The sequence below is a fragment of the Anser brachyrhynchus genome (genome assembly GCF_964034855.1).
Source record: "Anser brachyrhynchus genome assembly, contig: SCAFFOLD_404, whole genome shotgun sequence".
NCBI classification, from domain to species: domain Eukaryota; kingdom Metazoa; phylum Chordata; class Aves; order Anseriformes; family Anatidae; genus Anser; species Anser brachyrhynchus.
The window spans coordinates 26,539-37,361 of record NW_027663547.1 but is presented as its reverse complement, the minus strand read 5'-3'; the positions used below and the strand labels follow the sequence as shown (position 1 = coordinate 37,361).

The following is a 10,823-nucleotide window of genomic DNA, read 5'->3' as shown; positions in this document are numbered from 1 at the left end:
CACCACGTCCCCACATCCCTCAACGTCCCCTTTCCATGTCCCTACATGTCCCCACCATGTCTCCATGTCCCCCGTCCATGTCCTCCATGTCCCCCCGTGTCCCCACATCCTTCAATGTCCCCATGTCCCCCCACATCCCTCCACGTCCCCGTGTCCCTCAATGTCCCCATGTGTCCCCACATCCCCCCGTGTCCCCACCACATCCCCCCACGTCCCCCACATGTCCCCCCGTGTCCCCCGAGGCGGTGGCCCTGCAGGCAGCGTTCCTTTATTGAAGGGCGAGGGGACGGGGACAGGAGTGTCACACGGCGTGGCGGTCACCGCGTCCCGGTGACGTCACGGCATCCCCGGTGACGTCACGGCGCTCCCGGTGACGTCGCTCAGTAGGCGTGGTTGGAGACGAAGAGGGACTCGCTGGCGGCCGCCCCCGCCTGCCCGCTGGGGGTGTACTTGCCCTGGCACGCCAGGGAGTTGGCCTGGGGACAGGGACACGCGTGTCACACGGGGCCGTCACAAGTGGGACCACCGTGGCACCACCCAGAAACGTGTGGGACAATGGTGGTACCACCCAGAGACACGTGGGACGGTGGTGGCACCACCCACACGTCCATAGGACGATGGTGGCACCACGTAGACACACGTGGGACAGTGGTGGCACCATCCAGATGGACGTGGGACGGTGCTGGCACCATCAAAACACACCTTGGAGGGTGGTGGCACCATCCACACGTCCATAGGACGGTGGTGGCACCACCCAGACGCACGTGGGACGGTGGTGGCACCACCCAGAAACGTGTGGGACAATGGTGGCACCACCCAGAGACACGTGCGACGGTGGTGGCACCACCCGGACTCACGTTCTACGGCTGTGGTGCCACCCCCTTGGGGACACGGGGCTGTCACCCCGCAGAGCCACGGTGTCCCCAAAGGTTCTCCATCCCCCTGCTGTCCCCATGCAGGTGGCAGTGGCATACGAGGACAAGGACTGGCAGGATGGGTGGCCGAGGTGTCCCCACGTCCCTCCCCGTAACCCTGATGTCCCCAACGTTGACGTACCAGAACCTTCTTGAGGTCCTCCTGGACCACCCTGACCACGTCCCTGCCCCCATGAAGTTCTCCACCCCCAGATGTCCCCATGTCCGTGACATTGACCTACCAGAACCTTCTTGAGGTCCTCCTGGACCACCATGACCATGTCCCCATGCGTTCTCCAACCCCCAAATGTCCCCAGCGTTGACCTACCAGAACCTTCTTGATGTCCTCCTCCTGGACCACCTTGACCGTGACCATGTCCCCACGCGTCCTCCAACCCCAAGACGTTCTCCACCCCCAAATATCCCCAACGTTGACGTACCAGAACCTCCTTGACGTCCTCCTGGACCACCACAACCACGTCCCCACACCTCCTCCAACCCCAAGCCCTTCTCCACCCCCAGGTGTCCCCACCGTTGACGTACCAGGGCCCGCTTGACGTACTCCTCCTGGGCCGCCTTAGTGTTCTCCTTCTTGCCGCTCCAGGCCCGCAGCGCCGAGGCCTGCAGCGCCCGCCCGTAGGAGAAGGTCAGGGCCCAGGGCTTCGCCAGGGGACACCGGTTGATGGCGTTGAGGTTGATGGACGCCTCCTCCTCGCTCTGGCCCCCCGACAGGAACGTGATGCCTGGGGAACGCGGGGACAGCGTCAGCACCGCGAGGACGTGGCCGTGGGGATGCCACGAGGACGTGGCCGTGGGGATGGGGACACCACGAGGACACAAATATGGGAATGGGGACATCGTGGGGACAAGGCCATGGGGTCTTAACCATGGGGATGAGGACACCACGAGGACGTGGCCATGGGGACGAGGATATGACCATGGGGATCAGGATGACAACACCATGGAGATGGGGACACCATGAGGACACGGCCATGGGGACGGGGACATGGCCACGGGGAGATAAGGACACAGCTGCAAGTCTAGGGACACCATGGGGACACTGCCACGTGGACCAGGGCAGCGTGGGGACAATGTGGGGACATGGCCATGGGGACACCACAGGGGGTCACCTACGGGGCCATGGGGTCACCGTTGGGACTGGGACACCATGGGGACAAAAACGTGACCATGGAGGTGGTGACACCATGAGGACATCACTATGGGAATAGGGACACTACGGGGAGGTGGCCAGGAGTACGGAGACCCCATGGGGACATAACCACAGTGATGGGGACCCCATGGGGACATGGCCATGGGCATAGAGACCCGATGGGGACCCCATGGGGACGTGGCCACAGTGATGGGAACATGGCCATGAGTATGTAGACCCCTTGGAGACATAACCATGGTGATGGGGACACCACGGGGACATGGCCACGAGTCTGGAGACCCCATGGGGATGTGGCCAGGGTGACAGGGACATGGCCATGAGTATGGGGACACCATGAAGATGTGACCATGGTGATGGAGACCCCATGGGGACAAAACCACGGTGATAGGGACACGGCCATGAGTATGGAGACCCCATGGGGACACTACCACGGTGATGGGGACGTGGCCATGAGTATGGAAACATCACGGGGACATGGCCCCCATGGGGACGTGGCCACCGTGATGGGGACATGGCCATGAGTACGGAGACCCCATGGGGACAAAACCTCGGTGATGGGGACACCACGGGGACGTGGTTATGAGTATGGGAACACCGTGGGGACATGGTCACGGTGATGGGAACACCCTGGGGACACCACCATGGTGATGGGGACACAGACAGGAGTACGGAGACCCCATGGGTACGTGGCCACCATGATGAGGACCCCATGGGGATGTGGCCACCAGGATAGGGACGTGGCCACCAGGATGGGGACCCCATGGGGATGTGGCCACCATGATGGGGACCCCATGGGGACGTGGCCACCACGATGGGGACGCGGCCATGAGTATGGAAACACCATGAGGACGTAACCACGGTGACAAGGACCCCACGGGGACCCGGCCACGGGGACGGGTGACACTGACCGGGCACGGCGGGTGGCACGGTGCGGCGCAGGGCGGTGACGGTGGCCATGGCGATCTCCTCGGGGCTGTACTTCTTGGTGCAGGAGTGGCCGGCTGTCACCATGTTGGGCTTCAGCAGCGTCCCCTCCAGGTAGACGTGGTGGTCGCTCAGCGCCTTGTAGACAGCCGCCAGCACCTGGGGACGCATCGGGGACGTTGGGGACACCTCAGGGACACCCTGGGGACACGCTGGGGACACCCTGGGGACATCACCCACCTTCTCGGTCACGTACTGGCAGCGCTTTAGGTCATGGTCGCCATCTGGAAGGATCTCGGGCTCCACGATGGGGACGATGCCGTTCTGTGGGGACACGGGGATGTCAGGGACACCCCGAGGGTGGCAGGGAGGGGACGCAGTGACAGGGACACGATGGTGGACGGGGTGCGGGGCGGCAGAAGGTGGCCTGGGCTACCCAGGGGGACAGGAGGTGACACGGTGCCACGTCGCAGCTGGGAGGCCACCATGGGGTGCCCAGAGGTGACACAGGGGGTGGGGACGGAGAAGTGACACGAAGGGAGGACACAGGGAGGTGGCACCAGGGCAGGGAGGTGGCAAAATGTCAAGGGGAGGTGCCACCACACCAGCTGGAGGTGCCAATACGTCAACTGAAGGTGGCACCAAGCCAACTGGAGGTGGCAATACGTCGAGGGGAGGTGCCACCAGGGCGTGGAGGTGCCACCAGGCCAACTGGAGGTGCCAATACGTCAACTGGAGGTGGCACCAGGGTGTGGAGGTGGCAATATGTCAAGGGGAGGTGCCACCACGCCAACCTGGAAGTGCCACCACAGCGTGGAGGTGACAATATGTCAACTGGAGGGGCCACCACGCCAACTGGAGGGGCCACCACGCCAACTGGAGGGGCCACCAGGGCATGGAGGTGGCACTATGTCAAGGGGAGGTGCCATCAAGCCACCTGGAAGTGTCACCAGGGCATAGAGGTGACAATATATCAACTGGAGGGGCCACCACACCAACTGGAGGGGCCACCAGGGGTGGAGGTGGCAGTATGTCAAGTGGAAGTGCCACCAAGTCAACTGGAGGGGCCACCAAGTCAACTGGAGGCCTCCAACCACCACAGGGCACCAACAGGGGACACGGGGATGGGAAGGGGGACACGGGGACAGGAAAGGGGGACACGGGAACCTGCTGGCAGATGCTGGCGTAGCGCGCGAGGACGTTGGCATTCTCCAGGATGGCGAGGCGCGAGGGCGTGTGCTCCGAGATCTTGAGGACGCAGCGCCACTTGGCGAAGTCGGCCCCGTCCTTCTTGTACTGGGCGCAGCGCTCCATCAGCCCGTCCAGCCCTGGGGACACCGCGGTGGCATCAGGGGCGGGGCCACCCGCGGGGCACGGGGACGGCACCGGGGGCGGGGACACTGTGGTGGCATGGGGGATGGGGACGCCACAGTGGCTTCAGGGATGGGGACACCAACATGACATCATGGTGGCATCAAGGATGGGGACACCATGATGACGTAGTGGTGGCATCAGGGATGGGGACACCATGGTGGCATCAGGGATGGGGATGCCGACAAGACGTAGTGGTGGGATGGGGTCACCACAGTGACATCAGGGATGGGGACACCATGGTGGCGGCGTCGGGGATGGGGACACCGTGGTGGCACTCACCTTGGGTCGTGGTCTCGCCATTGGTGCCAGCCAGGGGCACGACGCCCTTGTCCACCTGGGGGACGGGGACAGGGTCACTGGGGCGCCGGCCTGGTCCCCTCCCTGTCCCCACGGCCCACATGTCACCCCCCGTGTCCCCAACACCCCAAAGTCCCCGTGATGTCCCCAAGACGTCCCCACCTCAACGTGGCCACCTAACGAGGCCGCCATTGACGTGGTTGACCTGGATCAAAGAGTGTCCCATGTCCCCAAGACCTCAAGTCCCCCCAGCGCCCTTGATGTCCCCAACACCCCAATGTCCCCAAGATGTCCCCACCTCAACACATCAATGTGGCCACCTAACAAAGCCACCATTGATGTGGTTGACCTGGAGCGAGGAGTGTCCCATGTCCCCAAGACCCCCCAAAACCCTCGATGTCCCCAAGACATCCCCACCCCAACACGGCCACCTAACGAAACCACCCCGTTGACCTGGTTGACCAGCAGCAAGGAGCCCCCACATCCCCCCAACGCCCTTGCGGTCCCCGTGTCCCCCACCGTGTCCCCGAGGTCCCCACCTTGATGCCAACGACGCCGCCCTTGCCACGGATGACCTGGGGGAAGGGGCGCCCGTCATCGGCCGACTGGTAGAGGGTCTCGTGGAAGAGGATGACGCCGCCGATGCAGGGGTCCACGCGCTTGTCAGCCGTGAAGAGCAGCTGCCGGTACCAGCGGCGGTTCTCCTCCGTGTTCTCCGCCCCCACCGAGCTCAGCCGCTTGGCGATGCTGCCTGGGGTGGCCCAGTATAGACCAGTTTACCCCCAGTAACCCGTAATGGTCTCCCGGAGCTGCACCAGTGCCTCCCAGTAGCTCCCAGTAGCATCCCAGGAGCTCTCATGGACCTCCTGGTGCCACCTCGAGGTTCTCAGACACTTCCCCATCCTCCTTGAAGTCATATCAGTATGTTCCAGTACATCCCAGTACGCCCCAGTAAGTCCCAGTATGCCCCCTTGGGCTCTTGGTGCTGTCCCAGTGCCTCCCAGTAGCTCCCAGTGCCACTCCAGGAGCTCTCATGGACCTCCTGGTGCCACCCTGAGGTTCTCAGACACTTCCCCAACCTCCTTGAAGCCATACCAGTATGACCCAGTATGTCCCAGTATGACCCAGTATGTCCCAGTATGACCCCCCGGACTCTTGGTGGTGCTCCAGTGCCTCCCAGTAGCTCCCAGTACCATCCCAGGAGCTCTCATGGACCTCCTTGTGACACCTCGAGGTTCTCAGACACTTCCCCATTCTCCTTGAAGCCATACCAGTATGACCCAGTATGACCCAGTATGACCCAGTACCTCCTCCTGGGCTCTTGGTGGTGCCCCAGTGCCTCCCAGTACCACCCCAGGAGCTCTCAAAGCCCCCCGGTGCCACCTCGAGGTGCTCAGCTGTTTCCCCATCCTCCCTGCTGCCATCCCAGTTCATCCCAGTAGCTTCCAGTGCCCTCCTGGTGCCGCTCCAGTGGCTCCCAGTAAGGTCCAGTGCCCTCCCGGTGCCTCTCCATATCTCCCAGTGCCTTCCAGTGGCCCCTCGGCCCCTCCCAGTCCCATCAGAGCTGACTCACTCCCCAGCACTTCCTCAACACGGGGCAGGGCAGCGCCTCCCAGTTGCTTCCTGTCTGTCCCAGTTGCTTCCAGTCTGTCCCAGTTGCCTCCCAGTCTGTCCCAGTTGCCTCTCACTGCCCTTCAACCCCCACCCAGTGCCCTCCCAGTGGCCCTCAACCCCCTCCCAGTGCCCACCAGTCCCAACCAGCACCCTCCCAGCACCCACCAGTCCCTCCCAGTGCCCTCCCAGTCCCTCCCAGTGCCCACCAGTGGACTCATCGGCAGCTAGGATGCCCTTGCCGGGGGCCACGATGCGCCGGGCGATGTCGGAGAGCTCCTGCTTCTGCTCGGGGGTGAGCGCCGGGTACTGGTGCGGCATGGTGGTGGCACTGGGGACAGGGGGACAGCGTCACGGGGGGACACGGGGAGAGGGTGGGGGCAGGGGAACATTGGGGAACCCGTGGAGAACGTCGGGGAACCCATGAGCATCGGGGACCCCATGGAGAACCCATGGAGAACGTTGGGGACCCCAAGGAGAACCCCATGGAGACCATCAAGGACCCCATGGAGAACATCGGGGACCCCATGGAGAACCCCTTGGAGAACGTTGGGGACCCTACAAAGAACATCGGGGTCCCCGTGGAGAACCCACGGAGAACTTTGGGGACCCCATGGAGAACCCGTGGGGAACGTCGGGGACCCCATGGAGAACATTGGGGACCCTACAGAGAACCCCTTGGAGAACATTGGGGACCCCATGGAGAACCCCATGGAGAACCCCACGGGGAACCCCAAGGAGAACGTTGGGGACCCCAAGGAGAACCCATAGAGAAGACCGGGGACCCCATGGAAGAACATCGGGGATCCTACAGAGGACATTGGGGACCCCGTGGAGAACCCCACGGGGGACATCAGGGACCCCACAAAGAAACCCATGGGGGACATTGGGGACCCCACGGAGAACACGGGGGACCCCGTAGGAGAACCCATGAAGAACATCGGGGACCCTACAAAGAACATCGGGAACCCCACGGAGAACCCACAGGGGACATCGAGGACCCCATGGGGAACGTCGGGGACCCCCCAGAGGACGTCGGGGCACCAGTGACGTGGGGACATCGGGGACCCCAAGGAGACCCCAAGGAACCAGAGCAGGGGATGGGGACCCTGGTGGCCACCTGGGGACACCCCGGGGGGACAGAGGGGACACGAGAGGGGGGGCAGGGCCCCTGGTGGCCGGGAGGGGGCACCCATGGGTGCTGAGGGGACAGCGAGGAAGTGGGGAGGGGGAGAGAGGACAGCAAGGGGGGACCCAAGGGTGGCTGGGGACACCCAAGGGACACGGAGGAACCGCCCAAGGGGACACCAAGGGGACACCAAGGAACCACCCAGGGGAACGTGGGGACACCCAAGGGACACAAAGAGGACTTGGGAACACCAAGAAGGGACCCAGGGGACACCCAAGGGACACTGAGGAACCACTCAAGGGGACCTGGTGACACCCAAGGGACACCGAGGGGGGACCCAAGAGTACCAGGGGCCACCCAAGGGACACCGAGGAACCACCCAAGGGGACACCAAGGGCATCAAGGAGGGACCCAGGGGACACCGAGGGGCCACCCAAAGGGACCTGGGGACACCCATGGGGACCCCCAAGGGATCTGGGGCCACCGGGGAGGGACCCAGGGGACACCAAGGAAGGCCCCAAGGGGACCTGGGGCCACCCAAGGGGACACCAAGGAACCACCCAAGGGGACGTGGGGACACCCAAGGGGACATCAAGGGGACCCAGGGGACACCCAAGGGGACACCAAGGAACCACCCAAGGGGACACCGAGGACATCAAGGAGGGACCCAGGGGACACCAAGGGACCTGGGGCCACCCAAGGGGACACCAAGGAACCACCCAAGGGGGACACCGAGTGGGACCTGGGGCCACCCAAGGGAACCCAGGGGGACACGGGGCCACCCAAGGGAACCCAGGGGGACACCAAGGAGGGACCCAGGGGACACCGAGAAACCACCCAAGGGGACACCGAGGGGACCTGGGGCCACCCAAGGGACCCCAAGGAACCACCCAAGGGCCACCCAAAGGGACTTGGGGACACCAAGGAGGGACCCAGGGGCCACCCAAGGGGGACACCAAGGAGGACACGGGGCCACCCAAGGGACCTGGGGACACCAAGGAGGGACCCAGGGGCCACCCAAGGGGGACACCAAGGGGGACACGGGGCCACCCAAGGGACCTGGGGCCACCCAAGGGGCACCCAAGGGTGCGGGGCCACCCACCGGGTGTCCGAGCGCTGCGGGAGCCGGCGCCGAAATGGCAGCGGGGAGGGGACGGGGAGGGGACACGGGGACACACCCGGGGGGAGGGGACAGGGGAGGGGACACCCAGGGGCCACCCCCGCACCCAAGGGCGCTTCAAGGGCACCCCGCCCCCCGGCCGGGCCCCAAAACCTCCCTTTTTTCCCCCAAAATCCGCCAGGCTCGCCCCAAACCCGCGCCCTTCGCCCCCGAGATTCTCTCCTGGATACCAAAACCTCCCGTTCTCACCCCAAAATCGGCTTCTTTTTGCCCCAAATCGGCACTTTTTGCCCCCAAAACCACCCCACCCCACCCCCCCGCACCCAAATCCTGCGTTTTTTGCCCCCGAAAATCTGCCCCCGCACCCAAAATCTGCACTTTTGGCTCCAATCCGCTCCCTTCGGCCCAAAAACTGCACTTTTCGCCCTCGCCGGCTTGTTTTGGCCCAAAATTTGTGTTTTTCGCACTCGGATCACCTTCTTTTCCCCCAAAACCTGCGTTTCTCACCCCAAATCTGCTCCTTTAACCCCAAATCTGCGCTTTTTTGCCTCAAATCTGCGCCCACACCCAAAATCTGCACTTTCCGCCCCCAAACCAGCCTCCTTTAGCCCCAAACCTGCGTTTTCCCCCCCGAATCACCCCTTTTAACCCAAAAATCCTTATTTCGCCCCAAATCTGGGTCCCTCCGCCAATAATCTCCCCCCACACCCAAAATTTGGGCGTTTTGCCCCAAAATCTGAGCTTTTCACCCCAAAACCTCTCCCGCGCCCCAAATCTCCCTGCTTCACCTCAAATCTCTCCCCGCACCCCAAACCTTCCCCTTTTTGCCCCAAAATTCTTCATTTTGCACCCAAATCTCTGCCCCCTCCCCCAAACCCCCAAAATCTGCTCTTTTCACCCCAAAACCTAACACCCCCCTGCCCAACCCCTTCCCCCCCAGTTCCCCCCCTTTCCCCCCAAACCCGACTCCTCCACCCCCAAACCCGCCCTTTTTCCCCCCAAACCCCTCCTCGCCCCCAAAATCGCCCTTTTTCGCCCCAAAACCTCCCCCTTCGCCCCAAAACCTCAATTTCCCCCCCAAATTTCCCCCTCCCGCCCCCAAAATCCCCACTTTTCCCCCCAAACCCCCCTCATCCCCCTTACGACCCCCTCACCCCCCCCCGGCCCCCCCCTCCCCTCCCCCACCTGGGCTCGGGGAGCGGCCGGACGCGCGGAACGGGGGGGCGGGGCCTGCCGAGAGGTGACGTCACGGGAGGGGGACCGGGAAGGCGCGCTCTTAAAGGGGCAACGGCGCGCTGAGTCACGGGGGGGCCCACCGCATCCTTTTGGGGTGGGGGGGGGGTTTGGGGGAGCTACGGGGGGGGGGGGCACGATGACATGGGGGGGCAGAGAGAATTTGGGGGGGGTGAGGGAGGATGGGGGGGGGGCAGTTTTTTTTGGGGGGGGGGTTTGGGGAGGGTCCAGGTTTTTTTTGGGGGGGGTCCAGGGGGGATTTGGGGGGGTCCAGGGGGGATTTGGGGGGGTTCAGGGGGGATTTGGGGGGGGTCCAGGGGGGATTTGGGGGGGGGTCCAGGGGGGGGGGTACGGAGATGGGGGGGGATGAGAGGGGGGTTTTGGGGGTGCTGGGGGGAGGGGTCTTGGGGAGTGGGGGGGGGGCAATTTGGGCCCCCCCCCCCCCCCAAAAAAAAAGACCCCCCCCCAAAAACTCACCAGGGTGGGGGCGTCCGAGGGGGGGGCAGCAGCCGGGGGCCGGGGGCTCCCCGCTATATAGGGGGCGCCGGGGGGGGCCCCCCCGCCCTGACCTTCTCCGGTGCCCTCTGCCCTTTCGGCGGCCAAAAATAGGGGGCCCCCCCCCCCGCCCCTCCCCCACCCCGCAGCCCCTCCCCCCCCCCCGGCACTCGGGGGGGGAGGGGAGCCCCCCCTTCCCCCCCCCCTCGCATTTGACCCCCCCCCCTTTATCAGTTTTTGGGGGGGGGATCCCTCCATTTTGGGGGACCCCCCCCCACTTTAGGGACCCCCCCCTTATTTTTGCGATCCCCTCCCCCCTCGTTTTTGGCCCCTCCCATGTTTTTTTTGGCCCCCCCCCATGTTTTTTTGCCCCCCCCCCCATGTTTTTCCCCCCCCCCCCGGTGTTTTTTGGGACCCCCCCCCATGCCCTTTTGGGGAACTCCCAATATTTTGGGCCCCCCCCCTTATTTTTGGGGACCCCCCCCCCTCATTTTTTGCCCCCCCCCCACGATTTTTAAGCTCCCCCCCTACTTTTTTTTGCCCCCCCCCCCCCGA

General features: G+C 64.2%; 1 protein-coding gene across 5 annotated transcripts; it reads right to left on the bottom strand.

The window, feature by feature from the left end:
* Positions 1-252: 252 nt before the first annotated feature.
* ALDOA (aldolase, fructose-bisphosphate A) lies at positions 253-10,410 on the bottom strand. Of its 5 annotated transcripts, XM_080609472.1 has the most exons (10): positions 10,251-10,347; positions 9,726-9,815; positions 6,501-6,622; positions 5,220-5,431; positions 4,663-4,717; positions 4,177-4,337; positions 3,250-3,333; positions 2,994-3,168; positions 1,458-1,657; positions 253-476 (listed from the first exon to the last, which is right to left on the bottom strand). In XM_080609472.1, exons 3-10 carry the CDS (start codon positions 6,610-6,612, stop codon positions 381-383), a joined length of 1,095 nt encoding a protein of 364 aa, XP_080465598.1. In that variant the 5' UTR covers positions 6,613-6,622; positions 9,726-9,815; positions 10,251-10,347; the 3' UTR covers positions 253-380. The 5 variants fall into 5 exon arrangements, with proteins under 5 accessions (XP_080465598.1, XP_080465600.1, XP_080465597.1 ...); XM_080609474.1 differs by lacking the exon at positions 9,726-9,815 and having other exon boundaries at positions 10,251-10,410; XM_080609471.1 differs by lacking the exon at positions 10,251-10,347 and having other exon boundaries at positions 9,726-9,835.
* Between the last annotated feature and the right edge of the window lie 413 nt (positions 10,411-10,823).

Bases quoted from the DNA above. Each gene is read 5' to 3' on its own strand.
- ALDOA (XM_080609474.1), bottom strand. From the start codon at position 6,612: ATGCCGCACCAGTACCCGGCGCTCACCCCCGAGCAGAAGCAGGAGCTC. The intron at 3,334-4,176 runs GTTCCCGTGTCC...GTGTCCCCACAG, and splicing joins ACGCCAGCATCTGCCAGCAG to AACGGCATCGTCCCCATCGT. The intron at 477-1,457 runs GTACGTCAACGG...CCCTGTCCCCAG, and splicing joins AGTACGTCAAGCGGGCCCTG to GCCAACTCCCTGGCGTGCCA.